Source organism: Sus scrofa, chromosome 1 (genome assembly GCF_054392235.1).
Source record: "Sus scrofa isolate SSC_HxYL_T2T_F1_AM1 chromosome 1, Sscrofa_HxYL_maternal_Yorkshire_Landrace_v2.0, whole genome shotgun sequence".
Taxonomy (NCBI): Eukaryota; Metazoa; Chordata; class Mammalia; order Artiodactyla; family Suidae; genus Sus; species Sus scrofa.
In genome coordinates, this window is record NC_139383.1 from 124,622,924 (window position 1) to 124,644,828 (window position 21,905).

At 33.9% G+C, this 21,905-nt stretch overlaps 1 protein-coding gene across 36 annotated transcripts in view; it reads left to right on the top strand.

Annotated features, from left to right (window-relative positions):
• ZNF280D (zinc finger protein 280D) overlaps nt 1–21,905 on the top strand; it is a 264,636-nt gene that overhangs the window by 218,141 nt on the left and 24,590 nt on the right. For 16 of the 36 annotated variants that reach the window (XR_014810947.1, XR_014810945.1, XM_084969321.1 and 13 more), the window contains 3 exons: nt 1,471–1,589; nt 1,738–1,774; nt 19,350–19,395. Coding sequence is in view for 23 of the 36 variants with exons in the window: in XM_084969321.1 (XP_084825447.1) it covers nt 1,471–1,589; nt 1,738–1,774; nt 19,350–19,395 (202 nt within the window). In the remaining 13 variants the exon portion in view is untranslated. Of the gene's footprint in view, nt 1–1,470; nt 1,590–1,737; nt 1,775–1,896; nt 3,536–19,349; nt 19,396–19,599; nt 19,641–21,905 lie in introns of those variants that run through there. The other 20 variants (XR_014810919.1, XR_014810951.1, XR_014810918.1 and 17 more) reach the window with 3 other exon arrangements.

Here is a 21,905-nt window from a genome sequence, read left to right on the forward strand (position 1 = left end):
TCGTGGCGCAGTGGTTAACGAATCTGACTAGGAACCATGAGGTTGCGGGTTCGGTCCCTGCCCTTGCTCAGTGGGTTAACGATCCGGCGTTGCCGTGAGCTGTGGTGTAGGTTGCAGACGCGGCTCGGATCCCACATTGCTGTGGCTCTGGCAGAGGCTGGCGGCTACAGCTCTGATTAGACCCCTAGCCTGGGAACCTCCATATGCCACGGGAGCAGCCCAAGAAATGGCAAAAAGACAAAAAAAAATAAAAAATTAGAATCTTAATACAAGTTTTATGTACTGTAATGTGCTAATTATGTTTAAATACTTCAAATAGCAAATGCTATGCAATTTAATCCAGTAAGTATTAAAAACTATTCCTCTATTCACCAAAAACCATTGTTTCCTAAACTTTCTGAAAATTTGTAATCATTGCATATCTCATCTAAGAACTATAGTACTCAGTGAAGTTATGTTAAGGGAATGCGTAGTTAAGATCCAAGCAAGTGGGCCAGTTCATAGCACTGGGATGCTGAGGAACTCAAACTTTGGACTTCAATACTGAATTAGCTTCTTTACTTAATTCATTGTTATATGAAAATGATACCAATCTTGGATGTTATGGTGAGAATTAAACTAAATAATATATGGGAAAGTCTTTGACGCACAGTACAGTGTGATAGCAGCTACAACATAATCTTTTTTTTTTTTTTTTTTTCCTTTCTCCTGCACCTGTGGCACATGGAGGTTCCTAGGCTAGGGGTCCAATCCGAGCTATAGCTGCTGGCCACAGCAATGCAGATCTGAGCTGCATCTGCACCACAGCTCATGGCAACTCTGGAGCTGAGTGAGGCCAGGGATCGAACCTGTATCCTCATGGGTGCCAGTCAGGTTCATTAACCGCTAAGCCACGACGGGAACTCCAACAACAATCTGTTTTTAAAGCCTTCACATTTCTAATTTTTCCCCACCTAGATAAACACTAAATAAATTCCTCATTAGAGCTTACACTATTTTTTTTGTTATCATGATATTCACAATACAATGTAATAGTGTAGTATGCATAAAGACAGCCTTGATAAATATGTATTAACTAATCCATATATTGTACCCTTTTATATACTGTACTCTTGCTTTGCAGATAGATATAGGCACAGATAGATTGTGACTTGGCAAAGTGGCGCATGTGGTCAGTGAACCAAAACGGGGCTTTATGTCTCTTGACTCTTAGCTTTTGGTAACTCTTTTGGTATAAGAGAGAAAAGTTTATAAAGTAAAAACACTTTCTGTAAATAAATGGTAGCATTATTTGAATATAACTCTGCCATTTTCTAGAGAATCATTTCAGTTATGTCAGGTTTATATAACAAAATTTGAAGTGACTTATACAGAAAGCAAATCATGGAAAAATAATCATTGAAATGGTATATGGATTTTCATAAAAGATAAAAATGTTTTCTTCTCTACTATTTGCTTTGTTTTTTATAGGGGCATTACTCTAGTGTGCCTTAATTGTGATTTCCTAGCTGATGTTTCTGGCTTAGATAATATGGCTACACACTTAAGTCTACATGAAACTCATACTTGTCAAGTTGTAATAGAGAAAGGTATGTATATACTTGTGTTACTTTGGATTTTTAATATTTATTCCAGTATTTTTGGTCAGCCACAGTATGTGCTCTTTACTAAATCATTATTCTCAATCATCATATTTCATATGCTGTTTTAAATATAAAACTTTTCTTCTAATTTCAGTTTCTGTTTGTATTCCAACTTCTGAACATCTTTCTGAGTAAGTTTGATTTTTATTCACTGTTTTACTTTGATGGATTTTAGCTCTATTGCATTTTTAAATGTATCATTGATAGAAATGAAAAAATATTAAAGTATTTTGTTTTTGTTTTTGTTTTAAAGCTGCTTGTTGAAATAGGTTCCTGCTCTATGGAGCTCGTGACCTGGTGCAAGACAAGTTGGAATTTCCTAAGTTCAAAGTTCTGAGATGTTTTCTTACACAAAGGCAGTTCAGCAGCCAAGTTCATGACACTAGCTCTCATTATTTAGCTCTTTTCAGCTTCAAATGGAACTAGATTCTTATTCCACCTTATCTTTGTGTCAGGTTGACATATCTTAACATACTTTTTTTTTTTTTTTTTCCTCTAGTTGGCTCTCTCCAAAAATAAGTTTTGTTGCTATGGTCATTTCTTACTTTGCTTAAAATAACTTGTGTTTTTCTTTGCTGTACTTGCCTTCAGAATAATATGTTCAAATAATATGGCTGTTTGTCTTTTTGTCTGTTTTGTCTGCTTTCTTAATTTCTTTTAAGTCTTAAGTTTTTAGGCCAGATGATTGTCTTTTTCCTCATTCGTTGTCTGTCATTGTGCTATTTTTCTTATTTTTCAGATGGAGAAACAGCCCAGAGATTTCAAAAAATGTCCAGGGTACTCTTGGACAGTGTCCCCCTTCGATGGACACAACTGATGCCTGTTCTCTCTTTCCAAGGAGTGTGACTAATTTGACTGTGGGACCTGCTCTAGGTTGTGGTCTCAAGAAATCAGGTCTTGGGGAGACTCCCTTCCTTCATGGGTGGCCTTCCATAGGCTGAGGCTGATGTAGCCAGAGATGGTCGCAAGGCCCACCAAATTGAGCACAACTTCCCACTGGGGGCTTTGGCCCTTGATTTTAAGCTTGTGGGTCACTTCTGGCCAAGAAAATAAAATCTGTGCTTCAACATCCAAGTTGAAGTTTAGTCATTTTGGCTGCTGCCCTTTAATCTTCTTCTGCCATGTATGCATCCAAGGAATACAAAAGCTCTGATTGTTAGGAAACCATGGTTATTTTCATGTCTTTGGAACAACACATCTCTACAGTTGTGTTCCAAAATTTCACTTATTTTTACTGTTATTTAAAATATTTTACCCAGTAGTAACTTTATTGTTTTTCAGCATCAATTATCAGATTTTTTATTTTTAAAAAATTTAATTTAATTTTGATAGCTTGGTTTTGTGTTCTCCAAATTTATTAATGTCTATTTTATGATGTCTGTTTTTCTATTCTTTTCTTTAGAACTGTTGTTTAGTGTTTGTTTTGTTAAAAACTCTAAGATATTACTTAGAATTCTCTATAGATTTCCTATAGCTGCTTATTTACAGCTTTTTAATTTGGCTCTTGTTTGAACCACTAGGCATTATTATATCCTCTTTCTTATTTCAGGACTATTATTATTAATATTATTTTATTACAATATTACAATTATTTAATTGTGAGTTGTAAGTTATAAAGAATTGACAAAACATCTTGCAGACCTTGAAACAAGTTTTAAAGCTATATATTTGTACATCCAATATATATCTACTTAGCAATTAATAGTTGCTTTGGATGGGGTGACACTACAAATATTGGAGCCAATAATGCACTTGTTTTTATGATATATAAAATATATTTCCACATATATATATTTTAAAGGTGACATTTTGTTTATTTTAGTTATATTGACTATACATCTAATAAACAGTTTTGATGGTATTATTTTTTTAATAAAAATTCTGTTGTTTAAGTGCCTCAGGAATTATTTACTAATAAATAATTTCATATGAAAAGTTATAGATTTAATCATATAAATAGGTATATTTCTTTGTTTCACAGAGCCCTGTTATTTGGCCTGCAGACAGAAAGCTATGTACACTTAGTTCAACTTGCATCTTTTCCTCTAGGACAATCGAAAGGTCACTGTTTATAGTATACTGGTTTATTCAGTTTTAGCGATACACAAAATACCTTTTGTGATCTTAGTTGCTATAGGTGTTAGGCAGGCTCTGAAAGTGTTACTCATTTTTTTTTTTTAGCTTTGAAATTAAAACTTCTTCAGTTTTACTTTGAAACAGATTTAAAGCTAATTTAGATGATGCTTATTATATAATATACTCCTTGCAATTAATAATAAAAAATTAAACCCATTAGTTTTAAATTTCCAAACTAATTTCTACTGTAAGTGAATAATTTTTCCAAAAGCTCTAAAAGTAGCTTGTTTCTTAATAGGTGAACTTGGTGGTATGCTAGTCTTTATTTCCTTATCTGTCTTTAGGAAGTTTTGTTATTCACTCTCTTTCTACTTACTTTTTAAAATTACTTAAAAATTTTGCCCAGAAACAGCTTTTTTACATTTTTAATATAAGTTCATTTTTTATTCACAGGTATTTGCCCTACCTTGGTTATAGTTTAAAAATATGAAAAATTATACTCTTGATGTAACAGTATAGGAGTACTTCTTTCTGTTCTTCCTTAGGACTCTATTTTATAGTATTATCAAATTCATTTTCTTATAAGTTCTACCACCTGTAACTTCTTTTCAAAAAATTTGTTTAATTAAAACACTTAAGGCAGTTAGTACAAAACTTGCTTATTATAGGCAGTTGGTTGAATTTTAATTTGGTGCTAAAGAGTTTTAGCTGAGTCTGATATCCCTCCTTGCCATCAGGTTACTCTTAATAGTTTATTCAACTGATCAGAGATTGCCGTTTCATGCATAAGTGGTTTTGGTTACCACTGAATTAAAAGTGAAATTGCTTCCATTTGAGTCCATCACCATTCTGAGAAAAAATGATTTTTAAACTTCAGAGACTTGGATTCTTGCCCTCTTTTTGTCATGGTTTGGCAAAACACCTCACCTCTTTGGCTTCATTTATTTATTCATCGAATATTTCTTGACCATCTATGTTGTGCCTGGCACCATTCTAAGGGCTAAAAAAAATGGACTGAAATGTCTTCCCTCACAGAGCTAACATTTTAGTGGTAAAAAACAGGCAATATAAAGTAAATTAAATATACAGTATGTTAGATAATGGTCAATACTCTGGAGGAAAAAGTAGGGTAGGGATACATGTAGTACTGGGTGGAAGTATGGTGGCTGCCATTTAAAATTTGATAGGGAAGATCTTACTGAGAGATGACCTTTGGGTAAAGATATGAAGGAAGAACTGCATGGAGATTGGCTTTGCTGCAAATGAGACATTATATGGTAGAATAATAGGAGTTGGGGCCTGTAAGGTAATGTGGGCCATATGTATAGGACCTTATGGACCTTTGTAAGGAATTCTGCTTTTACTCTGAGATAATACACTGTTAGAGGATTTTTAAATAGAGCAGTATTTTATACCTCAGTTAAAACCATAATCAACATAAACCTTTAAATATAGAAGAGTGGCTATATTACTGTAGCTACTGTCTTAGGAATAAACTGTAGAAGGCCCAGGACAAAATCAGGGAGATTAATTAGGAGGTCATTGTAATAATCCAGGTATGAGATGGTAGAGGTTTAGGCTAGGCTGCCAGCAGTGTCAGTGATGAGAGGTTTGATTTGGGGTATATTTTGAAATTGTTGGTGGTTTAGTTAAGAAGTGCAAAAGTTTTGAGGATGAGTCTAGTTTTTAGTCTGAGAAACTAGAAAGATGGTGTTGATATTAACTGACATAGACAAGACTAGAAGTAATAGCTTTGAGACAGATGATGACTTTGATTTGGGACTTTTTTTGGTTTTTGTTTCTGTTTTTGGCCATTTCCACAGCATGTGGAAGTTCCTTGGCCAGGGAACAAACCTGTGCTATAGCAGCAACCCCAGTTGCTGCAGTGACAACGCTGGATCCTTAACCTACCATACCACAAGAGAATGACATTTTGGGACATATTTTAATTTGAGATATCTATTAGATATCCAAGTTGAGACATCATAATAATTCACCTGTATTAATTTAGAGAGTGTTCTAGACTGTAAATATCATTTAACATTTTAAAATGTCATGGGAATGAATACATTCATTCATTGTACTGGGAAAAGCCAAATAAGATTGGTATGTACACCACTTTCAAATAAGATTGGTATGTACAACACTTTCATCCTGGTTATGCTTTTGTGCTACAATTTTGTACTATAAGATGTTATCATTGGGTAAACTGGACAAAGGGTACGTGGAGACCTCTCATTAGTAACTGCATGTGAATGTACAGCTATACCAAAATTTAAAATTCAGTGAAAAATGTCATGGGACTATATGAGATCACCAGGGGATACAGTTGAGGGAGAAAAAGGGCAAGGTCCACAGACTGAGCTCTAGGGAATCTGAGAATAAAAGGTCAGGGAGAAGATAAGAAATTGGGAAAGAACACTGAGAAGGAATGGCCAGTGAAGTGGGAGGAGAACCAGGGGAGTGGCACTCTCCTTGAAGCCTCAGTTACCCTATTCATAAAATGTGAATGCTGACTTTGTTCTAGAGTTTCTGGGATTCCTTCATTCAGTATTTGTTATACTTACATGTCATAATATGTTCATATGACAAGGTGAATTTAGAATGCCACACATCCTTATCCCCAGTAGCAGAAACAGAAACTTTTTGACCTTGGGAAAATTAAATGTTCACATCATTCCTCACCACATTTAACTCTTTCGTGTACTCTTGTAAAAGTAGTTCTCTTACACTTCTATTTAGGAAGGTAGCAAGGTCATTTTTCCCAAATTCTGTACTATAGAACCCATGTCCATAATTTATAAGTTGGGAGAAAAGTTTCTGTGGTCAAATGAATTTAGGCAATGCAAGTTAAAATTAATGGTTCTTTAATATGGAATTTTTCTATGCTTATGTGTGGCTTATATATGTGAGAATTTTTGATCTTAGAATTTTTCTGTGAATTCTTATTAACTTCTTAAGAAATCTCCATGAAAGGGTGTGTAGAATACTGTTCTGGGTAATTGTTCAGGTTTTTTAAAATTACAGTTGATTTACAGTGTTGTGCAAATTTCTGCTGTATAGCAGAGTGACTCAGTCATACATATATATGCATTCTTTTTTTAAAATATTGTTTTCTATCGTGGACATAGGTCCCTGGGCTGTATAATAGGTCCTTGTTTATCCTATCTAAATGTAATAGTTTTTGTCCCGCCCGGCTAGCTCAGTCAGTAGAGCATGAGACTCTTAAAAGTAATAGTTTTCATCTACTAACCCCAAAGTCCCTGTCCATCCCATTCCTTCCCTCCTCTTCCTTGGCAACCACAAGTCTGTTCTCTATGTGTGTCTGTTTGTGGTATGTAGATAGGTTCATTTGTGTCATATTTTTGATACTACCTATAAGAGATATCATATGGTATTTGTCTTTCTCTTTCTGACTTCAGTTAGTATGAGAATCTCTAGTTGCATCCATGTTGCTGCAGATGGCATTATTTTGTTCTTTTTTATGGCTGATTAATATTCTATTGTGTATATATATCACATCTTCTTAATCTGTTCATCTTTTGATGGACATTTAGGTCGTTCCCATGTACGTGCCCAGGAGTAGGATTGCTGGATCATATGGTAGTTCTATATTTAGTTTTCTGAGAACCTCCATACTGTTTTCCATAGTGGTTGTACCAATTTACATTCTCACTGATGGTGTAGGCAGCTTCCCTTTTCTCCACACCCTGTGCAGTGTTTATTTTTAGACTTGTTAATCATGGCCATTCTGACTGGTGTGAGATGGAACCTCATTGTAGTTTTGATTTGCATTTCTCTAATAATCAGTAATGTTGAGCATTTTTTCATGTGTCTACTGGCCATCTGGATGTCTTCTTTGGAGAAACGTCTATGTAGGTCTTCTGCCCATTTTGTGATTTTTGTTTGTTTGTTTTTGCTGTTGAGTTGTATGAGTTTGTAGATTTTGGAGATTAAGCCCCTGTTGGTTGCATCACATGCAACTATTTTCTCCCATTCTGTAGGTTGTCCTTTCCTTTGTTGTGCAAAAGCTTGTAAGTTTGATTAGGTCCCATTGGTTTATTTTTATTTTTATTGCCTTGGGAAATGGACTTAAGAAAACATCTGTATGGTTTATGCCAGAGAATGTTTTGCCTGTGTTCTTTTCTAGGAGTGTTACAGTGTCATATCTTACGTTGAAGTCTTTAAGCCAATTTGAGTTTATTTTAGTGCTTAGTGTGAGGGTTTCATTATTTACATGCACTGTCCAGTTTTCCAGCACTACTTGCTGAAAAGACTGTCTTTTTCCCATATTACATCTTTATCTCCTTTTTTGAAGATTAATTAACCGTAAAAGTCTGGGTTTATTCCTGGGCTCTATATTCTGTTCTGTTGATCCATGTATATGTTTTCGTACCAATACCACACTGTTTGATTACTGTAGCTTTGCAATATTATCTGAAGTCATGAGAGTTATGCCTCTTGCCTTGTTTTTTTTTCTTTTCAAGATTATTTTGGCAGTCTTTTATGGTTCCATATAAATTTTTGGATTGTTCTAGTTTGTGAAAAATGTCATGGATGATTTGATAGGGGTTGTATTAGATCTGTAGGTTGCTTTGGGTAGTATGGCCATTTTAACAATATTAATTCTTCCAATCTAGGAGCATGGGATGTCTTTCCATTTCTTTGAATTCTCTTTAATTTTCTTTATTAGAGTTTTATAGTTCTCAGCATATAAATCTTTCACCTCCTTGGCCAGGTTTATTCCTAGGTATTTTATTTTTTGGTGCAATTTTAAAAAGTATTGCTTTTTTACATTCCTTTCCTGATACTTCATTTTTAATATACAGAAATGCAACTGATTTCCAGGGAGTTCCTATTGTGGCTCAGTGGAAACGCATCTGATTCTTATCCATGAGGATGTGGGTTCAATCCCTGGCTTCATTCAGTGGGTTAAAAATCCAGTGTTTCTATGAGTTGTATAGGTCACAGATGTGACTTGGATCCCATGTTGCTGTGGCTCTGGAGTAGGCCAGCAGCTGTAGCTCCAATTTGACCCCTACCCTGGGAACTTCCATATGTTCTGGGTTTGGCCCTAAAAAAAAAGCCATAAAAAACTGCAACTGAGTTCTGAATGTTAATTTTGTATCCCACTATTCTGCTGAATTTGTTGACCAGATCAAGTAATTTTTGTCTGGAGACCTTAGGATTTTCTATATATAGTATCATGTCATCTGCAGAGAGTGACCGTTTTACCTCATCTCTTCCAATTTGGATACCTTTTCTTTTTCTTGTCTGATTGCTTTGGTCAGGACTTCTAATACTATGTTAAATAAAAGTGAAAGTGGGAATCCTTGTTTTATTCTTGATTTTCATGGGAAGGCTTTCAGATTTTCTCCATCAAGTATTATCTTGGCTGTGGGTTTGTCATAAATGGTTTTCATTCTGTTGAGATATGTTTCCTCTTTACCCACTTTGGTAAGAGATTTTATCATGAATGGATATTTAATTTTGTCAAATTCTTTTTCTGCATCTATTGAGATTATCATGTGATTTTTGACTTTTGTTAATGTGGAATATTGCATCAATTGATTGCACATGTTGAACCACTTGGTCACGGTATATAATTTTTTTTATGTGTTGTTGGATTTGGTTGGCTAATTTTTTTTTTTTTTTTTTTTTGCTTTTTTTTTTTAAGGCTGCCCCTGAGGCATATGGAGGTTCCCAGGCTAGGAATCAAATTGGAGCTGTAGCTGCTGGCCTACACCACAGCCACAGTGATGTCATATCTGAGCTGTGTCATGACCTACACCACAGCTCATGGCAATGCTGGATCCTTAACCTATGAGCAAGGCCAGGTATCAAACCTGCAGGGATGCTAGTCAGTTTCATTTCCACTGAGCCATGACTGGAACTCTGGTTGGCTAAAATTTTATTGAAAATTTTTAATCTATATTCATCAAAGATATGAGCCTTTACTTTTTTTTTTTTTTTTTTGTAGCATCGTTGTCTGGTTAGGTATTAGGGTGGTCATGGCTTCATAGAATGTCTTTGGGAGTATTCCCTCCTCTTCAGTCTCTTGGAAAATTTTAAAAAGGATGGGTACAAGTTCTTCTTTATATGTTCGGTAGAATTCTCCTGTGAAGCCATTTGGTCCTGAAATTTTGTGGGAGTTTGTTTATTACGTATTGAATTTCATTTCTAGTGATAGGTCTGTTCAAATTATCTATTTCTTCTTGATTCAGTTTTGGTGGGCTGTATGTTTCTATAAAGTTGTCCATTTCTTTTAGATGTCAAATTTGTTGACATAAAATTGTTTGTTGTTTTCTCTTGGATTTTTTGAGATTTCTCATTTTTCATTTCTTATTTTGTTTATTTGGGTTCTCTCCCTTCTTAATGAGCTTCTTCAGATTTTATGAACTGGGAAATAAAAGGTATTTGTATAGGGTATTGCCCAAGATGGATTCCTAGACATTTCATTTATGTTTATGAATCATTTTTAAGGTGGAGTTTGTAATGAGATACCAGTAATGTACATTTTCATATTTTTAGAAATTATAAACATAATATCCTTATCATTGTTTATAAAATCTAATAAATGTGTAATAGGGACAGACTAGTTATTAGCTGATTCTGCCTCTGATTATAACAGGAAGGGAATCTTTTTGTTGTTGGAGATTGTGGTTACTTTACATGATTTCACACTAAGAAGCTTAAGAGTCTTTCATATTTCTAGTTTCTCTCTGTAACTCCTTACGCTTATCAATTTACCCACTTACCTACTTTTCTTGAGGATATTTTCAGCCATTTATTATCTGTGAAGGAGTTTCTTGTATTGTAAGGTTTTACTTCCTACTCAAACAGTTTCAGGAGGTCTTCTCTGATACTATGGTTAGGAGATTTGATAGCCAGTTTCGTTTTAAACCCTCTCAGACCCTTGAAAATACGGTGTGGTGTAGTGGTTAACAAGCACAGGATCTCCAGTGGATTGCCTACTTTGAAGTTACTACCTGCAGTTTACTAGAACATGGATGATTTGGGGTAGTTTACAGACTTCTGTGCCTCATTCCTCATTTGTAAAACACATATAAACAGTACCTGCTCCTAACATGTAGAGGGAATTAAATGAGTTAGTATATGTACATTACTACTTAGAAAGTGAGTGGTACATAGGAATCCCTATGCAAGTGTGGAGTTGTCATTGTTACTACTCTTCATGATTTTACTTCTCCCTGTATTTTATTCAGATACAATTATACTAATCAGCCTACTTTTCATTCTAACTTTCTCAGGCCATTTTTACAGATCATTTATGTTAACTTCTGTGACCCAGTAAATCTTTCTTAGGAGCTAATTGTTTGAACTACGTATTAGTTGCACCATTAGGTTTTTGGTGTCTAAATAAAACTCAATAAACTTGTATCTTTAGGCAATGTCTATGAATGCTCCTGGGTTCATTTAAGTCATACCTGTCTTTTATAAATCGTATAAATAGTATTTTTCCATAAATTTCTACTACCTTATACTGACCGCACTATGGTTCATCTCATAATTTTAGCCCGCCCCTCTGAATTTGAGATCCTTCTACAGCTTCACTTTAGTCCTGTTGGTATTTGACCACCTGGAAGAGCTTACTCTCCTTTACAAACTTGGAGAAGCTACTGTGCATCTCATTTTCTATATCATTTATTGAAATGTAAGAACCTACTCTTTTTTATTCTGCACACTGAAAAATATCTGTATCCTTACCTCTGTGAAGTATGGTGTTAAGGGAGTACAGCTTTGAAATAAGCTGTAGGCCTTTAAAATTATTTATTTAAAAAAATCTCTGTCTCAGATGTTAGATTGTAACTCAGTCATGGAATTGCTCTTTTCTTTTTCTCCTGTACCTTATTTACCTCTTCCTCCTCTTTCTATATACTTACCTGAATAGATGAATTATAACAGAGTAGAAGTAAGGTTTTAAATTTCACAAGGTTTGTTTTCTTGACAAAAATTTGAAAATAGATATTTCCCTCTAGCAATATTCAGAGCAAAAGAATCTGAAGTGAATTTATAATATCTCCAGCTTGGAAAACTAAGCAAAGTTTTTTTTTTTTTTTTTTTTTTTTTTTTTGTCTTTTTAGGGCCACACCCACGACATAACTGAAGTTCCCAGGCTAGGAGTTGAATCGGAGTGGCAGCTGCCGGCCTATACCACAGCCAAAGTTGTCTATTTAATGATTGAATCAAATGTCCTAAAACTACAATTTGAGTTGATATTAAAAGTTGATTTAGTTCTCTCAATGACTTCCAATTTTGTTGTAAGCAATGTATAATGTAAGGGCAATGACTGGAATCCAAATGTCAAAGTTCAAAACTGAGCTCTCCTGCTTTATGTTTAGGTTATTTCACTTTATTCATTTGTAAATAATCTTTACACAGTTGTTGGAGTTCCCATGGTGGCTCAGTGGTAATGAAACCAGCTAGTATCCATGAGGTCACAGGTTTAATCCCTGGCCTTGCTCAGTGGTTAAGGATCCAGCATTGCCATGAGCTGTGGTGTAGATCACAGATATGGCTCGGGTCCTGTGTTGCTATGGCTGTGGTGAGGCCAGCAGCTGTTGCTCCAATTTAACCCCTAGCCTGGGAACTTCCGTATGCTGTGGGTGTGGCCCTAAAAAGACAAACAAACAAACAAAGAAAAACTTCACATGATTGTTTTGAAGATTTAAAAGAAATGTAAAATTTGTTTTACAGGTAAAAATATGTTTTATATTTTATTAAGCTCCCCTCATTTAAAGAGTAATAGGAAGAAATGAAAATGTAAAACTGACTTTCCTTGAAGCTGTGAGTTCCTCACTCTTATTTTTGGCTTCTGAGCTTTATACAGAACACCAGTGGTAACTACATGGCTCTTGCATAGTATAATATAGACAACCCTTCCACAGATTCATTGACACCAAACATTGATTCCCTGCCTTCTGTGTGTATGACTCTTTGTCAAGTGCTGGAAATGAAAACATAAATAAGACATAGTTCATGGCACCAGGGTAAATACGGAATAAGGAGGTCAGAAATGGAGACACTCAGTACACATCTTCTCAGGGCCACACAGTAAACTGGTTTCTTAATTAGTTAAACCACTAACATCATGTATATTTTACATTATATGATTTTTGTGAAGTGCTGAACCAGAAGACAATGTCCATTTGTTTCAAAGAGAAATATCAGTTTATTATGCTACTCTCAACTAAACTAGTAATTCATTAATTATCTTTCATAAATGCAAGCTGGAAGTAAGCTCTTTTATGAGCAGAATGACAACTTTTTAAATAAGTTTTATATTTGAAAATAAGATTTCTGTTAAAAAAAAGTTTATTTCTACTACCTCTCTTTCCATTGAAGAATATGTAAGGAATCATTCCATTATTTTCCTTGAAATTCTGAACTTATTTGGAGGAATTATTGCCTCTGGACATAATCCAAGTTATTAGTCTTAAGTGTTCAAAATGGTCAGGTTTCTACGTTTCATATATTTGATTTAGCAGGGGAAAAAAGCAAACTGATCTCATCTATGAATACATGGGGGCTTATTTCTTTCTCTAAACATTTGAAATGTAACTGGGATTGGAGATAATGGGGGATCATGCCCTTAGATTTTCTTATCCTTCCATGGACATTACTGTTTCAAACTAAATCTTTATAACTGTGAAATAGTTTTTTCTTTTCAAAATGAGTATAATACATTTGCCCCGACTTTGTAATTGCAAGCCAGTAAATAGGAGCTGTGCATCAAAATACAGTGGCTTCTGACACTGTGAACCTCTCCCTTTGAAAGCTGGTAAGCAGGGAATAATGGGAGAACCACTGAAAGGGAAACGTAAAAGAAAGTTTAATGTAGTCCTCCATTTACGGCAAACTCAACCAGTGTTTCTGGGGTTACTACCGTTTTTTCACTCTCCTGTTTCTGAGAGTGGTTGCTTATTGATTATTAATTAAATATTCAGGGCTTAATTTAATATTGCCAGAAAAATAAAGAAAATAACAAAATTATAGCCTGACTCTGACATTAGAATCTTCTGCCTCCACTGATGATCTTATTTTCTTCTTTGTATTTATACATACAAATGTTTTGTGTCTATTGATTCTTTGTTTTTGTCTGTTTCTTTCCTCTATCTATCTAAAATGATTTTTCACTCTGTCTTCCCCGACTTTAGATGACCAAATGTCTTCAGGAGTGGTTAGATCACTTCATACTAGAGTAAATTGACCAGCAATCAGAATTAATACGTAATGTATTTTGTTTGAGGATGAAGGAAATGTGGCAGGAAGTCTCAAAATATTGACCATACTTAGGTAAAAGGCCTGTGTGGCACACTCAAGTGAATTCCAGACAGCAAGATTAATTGCTGACTCTACCCATGGAAGTCATAATAGCTAACATTTATTGAGTATATACACTGTTCTACATTTATCCACTCACTTAATTCTCACAAACTAATGAGATATGCACTGTTCTTGTCCCAGTTTTATGGACGAGGCCACTGAGATACAGATAAGTCATTTGCTCAAGGTCACATAGCTGTTAAAAGTGAAGATCCTCATTTTAAATTATTGTAGTCTGTCTTCAGAGACTAATAAGTGCTAATAAAGCAAATACTCTATTTGCTTTCCTGGTTGTGCTTGTGGTTCCAAATGTACTTTCCTTGTTATGTTTGTGATTGGCTGAGTAGTTGGATGGGCCTAAGCTTCAATGTGAAGGCCCTGTTTCCCCAGGAGAGTAGGCAGCAGCTGATATAGTTGGAGTATTGGGACCAGAATCTAGCCTCCCAATCTTTCTATGTTTATTTCTATACCATATGTCTATGCAGTATTTCATAGCAGTATTTCTTTGATGTATGGGAAGTAGAACATTTCAGCAAACAATGGCATAAATTGGTCTGTTAGTAATATTAATTTGGCAGTGATATTCAGTATGCTTTAGAGTAGAAATCATCTAGAGGCTGAGAGAGTTTTTCACGTTTTCAAGCATGATTATAAGGGAGGCTGATTTTAAGAGGGAAGTTGTCTATGAAGCAGTACAGTAGAAATTTGAAGTAGGACCTGTTCTTTTGCTTAGTGGATTTATTACTTTAGCATTTTTAGGCCTCACATTTTTCTCATCTACAGGTTAGGAGCAATTGGATAATCTCTCTTAGGACTCAACTGTAATTCTAATGTACTGTGATATTTTTGAATTGTTGATTGAAAAATAAGTAGTGAAAATGTAGGGGTCATGTTCTAGATGATGATTTGGGGGTTATCTTTATGGAAGTGTGTTTCATTTGTGCCAAAAGATGAGCTTTACAAGACTGAGTAGATCTGAGTGATCAAAATTTTTATATGAATATTCTGCAAGCACCACAAATTCAGTTAGGTTCAAAACTGAATTCATGTTTTCTGCAAAATATGCTTTTTCTCCCCCTGAAATCTTTTTTAGTTAATGGTGTTACCATTCTCTTGCCACTCAAGGCAGACATGAAGGAGGCCATATTTGCTCTCCTTGTGTACCTTTATCCAATCAATACTTATATTTTGTTGGCTTTCCTTTATCACCTCTCCCCCCAAAAAAACCTTCCTCCTCTTCATTGACACTCCTGCTGGTTTACTTGTCACAGTCATTAATTGTCTCCTGTCTATACTCCCTGACTGGAACTTATCCTCTTCTGATACTGCCTTTTCTCTTTCTGATGCACAAATCTGATACTTTCTATTAACCTTAGAATAAAAGTTCTTGGTACCAACATTTTAGTGTGACAATCAAGACCTTTCCTGAAGTATCCTTTGCTATCTCTTCAGCTGCATCTTTGACTACTCTCCCTTGTTCTTTACATTCTAGTCATGTGAGACCATTCAGTATCATATAATTGCTGTCATGTATTACATTTGCTTTTGTTCTGCTTTGAATCTCCTTTCCCTATTAACTCCTGCTTTTGCTGTAAAACCATATTCACAGTAATAGTCTCCCTGCTTCCTTGCATCTTTCCCCTTTGTAGAATCCTGATCCTTTGTATAGCCACAATATAGATGTCTCTTTTCTAACACTTGACAATTCTGTAAACATTTGCTTCAGTATATTTCCTTCACAGTGAACTCCTTAACAGGAAGAGGTGTGTCTTAGCTTTGGACTGAAACTCTTAGCATAGTACATGATGTAGATGAAACCTGGCAATTGTTTAGATCAATCATCCTTTCTGCATATCTCTTAACATATTTCAGAACAATAAATCAGAAATTGTGCACTAGATGTTTTACTCTTACTAGTCTGATGATTGCTATTCCAGATTTAATCTTGAATGTATAAGTAGAAGTTCTTGAGAACTGGTTGACTTGACTACTGACTTGTTCTAAACCTCTTTTCAGCTTTTGGAGTTTACTTACAAACATTCTTAAAGATTACATTTTGAAAATTAGCATTGAAACTTTTGGCTTTTAAATGTTATTAGAAGGAAAGAATGCGGTCTGACTGAAATGAATCTTAACATTTTTCCCCTTAAGGCTCTTCCCTCTATCTCATGGTATGTTTGTAGTATAAATGAAACACCAAAAGAACACAATAATGTAATTTAACCAAAATAATCATTTCACATGTAGCTTTGGTCTGGTCATGTGTGCTGTAGAAAAATACGAGTAGGGACATTTATTTCATTTTGAAACTTAGAGGGGAAAGCAGGTTTACATACAGAAGAAAAATTAATTATTTAACAATCTTAATTTCTAGTGATTGTTTTTGAAATTCATAACCAGTCCTTCTGTTCTCTTTACACTGAAATCTTAAATAGTGTTTGTTTTAAATGCTATACAATTTTTTTATTAAAAAATATTGCAACATTCACAGGTGAAAAGTGTAATTACCTAATGGCAGGTCATTAGCTCAGAACTTTGAGCTTAGCAAATTTCACTGTCTTCTACCAAGCAATTGAATATCTGAAATGATGACTATTTCAGCAAGTATCTTTAATGAATAAGATTAAAGGTAAGAATATTTTTCTTTTCAAAAGTGTAGTGATGTATTAGTAGTTGTATTAAAGTTTTTTAAAGTATGCTTTTCTAGTTACAAAAACATAGTGTACATTTTAATGACAAATTTATAACTTAATGAAACTTTGTGTCACATGCTTTTCTAATTTTTTTTAGATTTGTTTTTCTAAATGTTTTCACTGGTTATTATAATTCTGTCCCTTAAACAGAATACTAGTATGGTTAAAGCCACAGAAAAAGATTGGAAACATAAGCCTCTTATTGCTAGTTATTTCAGTAACTTATTTTGTTCTTGTGTGTCAGTTTCTTAGCCAGTAAAATGAAGAGTTATAAAAACCTGTCACCAACCTCCCTTAAAGAGATATTTTAAAAATTCAGTTTCCCCAATTGAAATGCCAGCGATAGTAGTAAAACATGCTTAATAGCTTTCACTTTAATTGCTGCAAAAAATCAATTTATTAAAATAGCCGTATGCAAAAATGATTATCATAGTAATGTTTCTTTTGTAAGAATTTAAGGTTAGTCTTTGATAACATTTTCAATAGAAAGCTGAAAAGGAAAATGCTTTTATGAAATATTTTTAAACTGCCTTGCAACCAGTTTGTTTCAGTTTTTCAAACTGAGTTTAAAATTTTTAAATGCTTAGAAATAGAAATCAGTTTTAACATTCAGTTATTTCAAAACTTCATTAATCCAATATCGCTTCTTTTTCTTCCCACTGATTTTTCATGTTTCTTACAATTTTGTAGATGTTATTCTTACAACTATTATTTTCTTACATACGTTATTAAAGCAGTGAAGTTGTACTGTACACTTGATGTTATTTCATCTTTTTGAACATTTTTCACAATTACTTGTCTGAGAGAATTACAAAATATGTAACCCCCACAATGAAAGACGTGTGCATTTTGTCCATTTTTTGTGCGGGTTTTATTCATTTAGATTTATTTAGTAAAATTAGTTGACAATTATTTTAAACACTATCAATATAGTACCTCTTCAAAAAAGGACAGGTTTTATTTTAGATTGTTATAATTACATGTAATTACTAAAATGTACATAAGTAATTTTATACAGTTATCACTAAGATTTAAGAAAACAGCATTTATAAACTTAATATTTTAATGTATCCTCAGAGAACAGATAAAGAGGGGTGTTGCCAACTCCATATTTCATTGAGTAACCATGAGATTAGCTTTTAGAATGATTGATATTGTACTAGATATCTTTATTTTTGTCCATGAAATTTATTTTTAGAAATTAATTACATTAATTAATTTCTGTCTTTTTAGAGCCGTACCAATGGCATATGGAGGTTGCCAGGCTAGGGGTTGAATCAGAGCTGTAGCCACTGGCCTATGTTATGGCCGCGGCCACAGTAACACCAGATCAGAACCACATCTGCAGTGACCTACACTGCAGCTCTAACAATACTGGATCCTTAACTCACTGTGCAGGGCCAGGGATTGAACCTGTATACTCATGGATACTAGTCAGATTCATTTCCGCTGAGCCATGACAGGAGCTCCTGTCCATGAAATTTAAGTCAGTATAGTTGTTGCTTATGTTAAATATATTAATCCTTAAGTATAGTCATTAAGTCTTCATTAATTTTTTTTCTTTTGTTTTGTCTTTTTGTCTTTTCTAGGGCTGCATGTGCAGCATATGGAGGTTCCCAGGCTAGAGGTCTAATCGGAGCTGTAGCTGCCGACCTACACCAGAGCCACACAGTAAGGCCAGATCTGAGCCGAGTCTGCGACCTGCACCACAGCTCACGGCAACCCACTGAGCGAGGCCAGGGATCGAACCTGAAACCTCATGATTCCTAGTTGGATTTGTTAACCACTGAGCCATGACGGGAACTCCTCCACTAAGTTTTGAATCACTTAACTGTTAATGACATTTAGGATCAGGCAGATGCTCTACTTATGCAAATTAAAATAGTTTAATATGCAATATCAACAAATAATATTTAGCATCAGCATCTTCTAAGACAAAGATCCTTTGGAAAGCTAGCTTTTATGTTAAATTGATATATTTTAAAAGATTTTACAGATTAACAAATGCCTTTGTTAATGTTGTCAGAAGTATAATTAGTATTTTTTAGAAATCAGACTTTAAAAATTATAGTTACTGTTTGGGCTATGCTTATAAAGGTTTTTAAGAGAATACATTCTTCAAAATTCTAGAGTAAGTTAATTGTAATATATATTGAAATTACGTTACTATTTTGAATTTTTACAATAGATATTTCCTGTCACTTTTTGAATCCTATAGTAGTAAATACTGATGCATATTATAAATATTAAGCATAGCTGCTTTTATTTTTTTAAAGGGTAATTCTTTTTTGGGAACTGTTCTACTAAAATTTTTTTTAATTGTACTTAATACAATAGAAAACATTTCTTAAGTGTTCTTGTTTTTAGAGAAGAAATGCATGTCTGTATTTATTTATTTAGAATATATATTGGATACCTATTCTCATGCATTTATTTTTCCCTTAAAACATTTATGTCATTTACTATTATAGTGGATGTACACATTAATTTAGATGTGCATTTAAATTATTTTAAGCATGCATAGAATTACTTTCATATTTTTCCATTGTAAACATAAAATAAAATACTCAATATTTATTTTGTTTTCAAGATTAAAAAATCAAGCTCCCACTAAGGAACAAGTACCTGTGTCTGAGGTAAATTATGTTATATTTTGTACTGCTTAAAGGTTTATATATTTTAATTTATTGTTGGTGTGATATTTAAAATACTTCAATGTGCGTGGATCACTAACAATTACTGGCATGCTATCAGAAAGAAAAAAAAAGGAGGCTTTTGTTTTCATTATATATAAAAATACCTAACCCTAAATAAAATTGTGAATTGTTTTATTTTGACAGAGACATCACATATTTCCCTTGCCTGTTATTTAGTTCAACTAGTAAGTAATGGATATAAATTTATGACTTAAAAATCCTGAAATCATTAAAACATCAAACTTTGACACATTTGAATTTAATCTTTCTAGAAGATTTTATTTTCTAAAACTTTGAAAAAGATTTTAATAGTTTTTAAAATGGAAATATTTTGGATATTTTAAAAATGTGTTTTAGCTGTCTTAAACACACACTCTGAATATAGCACTCAGGGCTATCATATAAATGTAATTTACTGGACAGTCTAATGAATGAATGTAAAAGTAATTTTGCTTATGTATTTGCTTTCTTGGTGTCAGTTTTAAAAATATCACTCAATTAAAATTACTTGTCTCTTTCTGAGTATTATGAAGTCAGGCCAGTTCAGCATTTATATTTCAAGTAGCACTTCTATCTTGTAGAGTAAGTGAAACCTAGACAATATGAGCCTTCTCCCAAGTGACTTTCCTTTATCCCGAAGAAAGTTATCTTTTGTTTGAAAGGTTTTTAACTGCAAATAAATGTCTTTAATAGATACAGGATTTTTTGGTTACCTCTTTATTCTTGAGTCAGTTTTGGTGTTTGGTTTTTGAGAAGTTGGTGTGTATTATTTAAGATGTTGAGTTTATATGTATAGAGTTGTTTGTAGTATTCCTTTATTTATTTATTTATTTATTTTGACCGCGCCTACAGAATGTGAAAGTTTCCAGGCCAGGGATTGAACCTGTGCCACAGCAGCAACCCAAACTGTTCCAGTGACAGTGCTGGATCCTTAACCTGCTATGCCACAAGAGACTCCTCCCTTATTCTTTTAATGCCTGTGCAGCCTGCAGTGATAATCTTGTCTTTCATTTCTGATATTGATAGTTTGTATGTTCTTTTTGTTTCTAATATTGTCATGTATTTTACTTTTACCTAGATATAAGGACAGAGTACAGTGTTACCATTTTTGTTTTAAATAGTCATTTTTGGGAGCAGTTACTAAATACTAAAATATTTTTATATTCACCTTCATTTTTACCATTTCAAGTGCTCTTCATTTCTTTATGTAGCTCTTAATTTCTGTCTAGTATCATATTTCTTTTTGCCTAAAAAACTTCCTTTCAAATATCATGTTGCAGAACTACCGGTAATTACTTCTTCCATGCTTTTTTCCTTCAAAAAAATCTTTATTTTTCATTTTTGAAAGTAATTTTTTGGTGAGTAAAGAAATCTGGAAGAATTTCTTTCAGAATTTTAAAGAAGTAATTTTATTGTCTCTTGGCTTGCATATTTCCAGATAAGATGTCTTACTGTAATTTTTATCTTTGTTTCTTCATATATATATATGTGTGTGTGTGTGTATAATATGTCAGTTTTCTTTGCCCTCAAGATTTTGTTTTTATCTTTAGTTCTTATCAGTTTGAACATCATTTGTCTATTTCTGGTTTGTTCATTTGTCTATATGTTTATCTGTTTATGTATTTATTTTTGGCATTCATCCTGAGGTATTCTCTGATTTGTCCTGTTATCTTCTACTTCAAGGGTTTTGATTTCACATATGTTGTATCATTTTTTTTAAGCCACACCCACAGCATCTGTAAGTTCCTGAGCCAGGGATTGACTCCGAGCCACAGCTATGACCTAAGCCACAGCTCTGGCAACACTGAGTCCTTTAATCCACTGTGCTGGGCCAAGGATCGAACCCACACCTCTGTAGCTACCCAAGCTGCTGCAGTTGGATTCTTAACCCACTGTGCCTCAGCAGGAACTCCACATATGTTATACTATTTGATGTTAATCCCTTTTCTTAGATATCCTGTTCTAGTCTCCACCTTCCACTCTTTTTTTTTCCCCCTTATTGTTTCGTTTGGGGTAATTTCTAACTATTAACCAACCTGTTTACTGATTAATTTTTCAGTTGTATCAAGTCTACCGATAAACCTATCAAAAATATTTTCCATCTCTGTCATTGTGTTTTGTTTGGGGTTTTTCCCCTAGCATTTGCATCGATTCTTACAGTTCCTGGTGTTCTGATAAAATTTCATCTGGTCATGCATGTTTTCCTCCTTTTTCTTCCTAAGAATTTAGCATATTAATTATAGTAATTTGAAATGTTCTGTCTGATAGTTCCAACAGGTGGGTTACATCTAAGTCTGGTTCTGCTGATTGTTTTATCTCCTGACAGCATATTTTTCCCCTTTGATTTTTCTGTACATATTTGGTTGAAAGCAAGACAATATGTGTGAGACTGACATAAATAGTATTTATATCTGAATATAGACATGCATTTTCTTTATTAGGCCATTAGA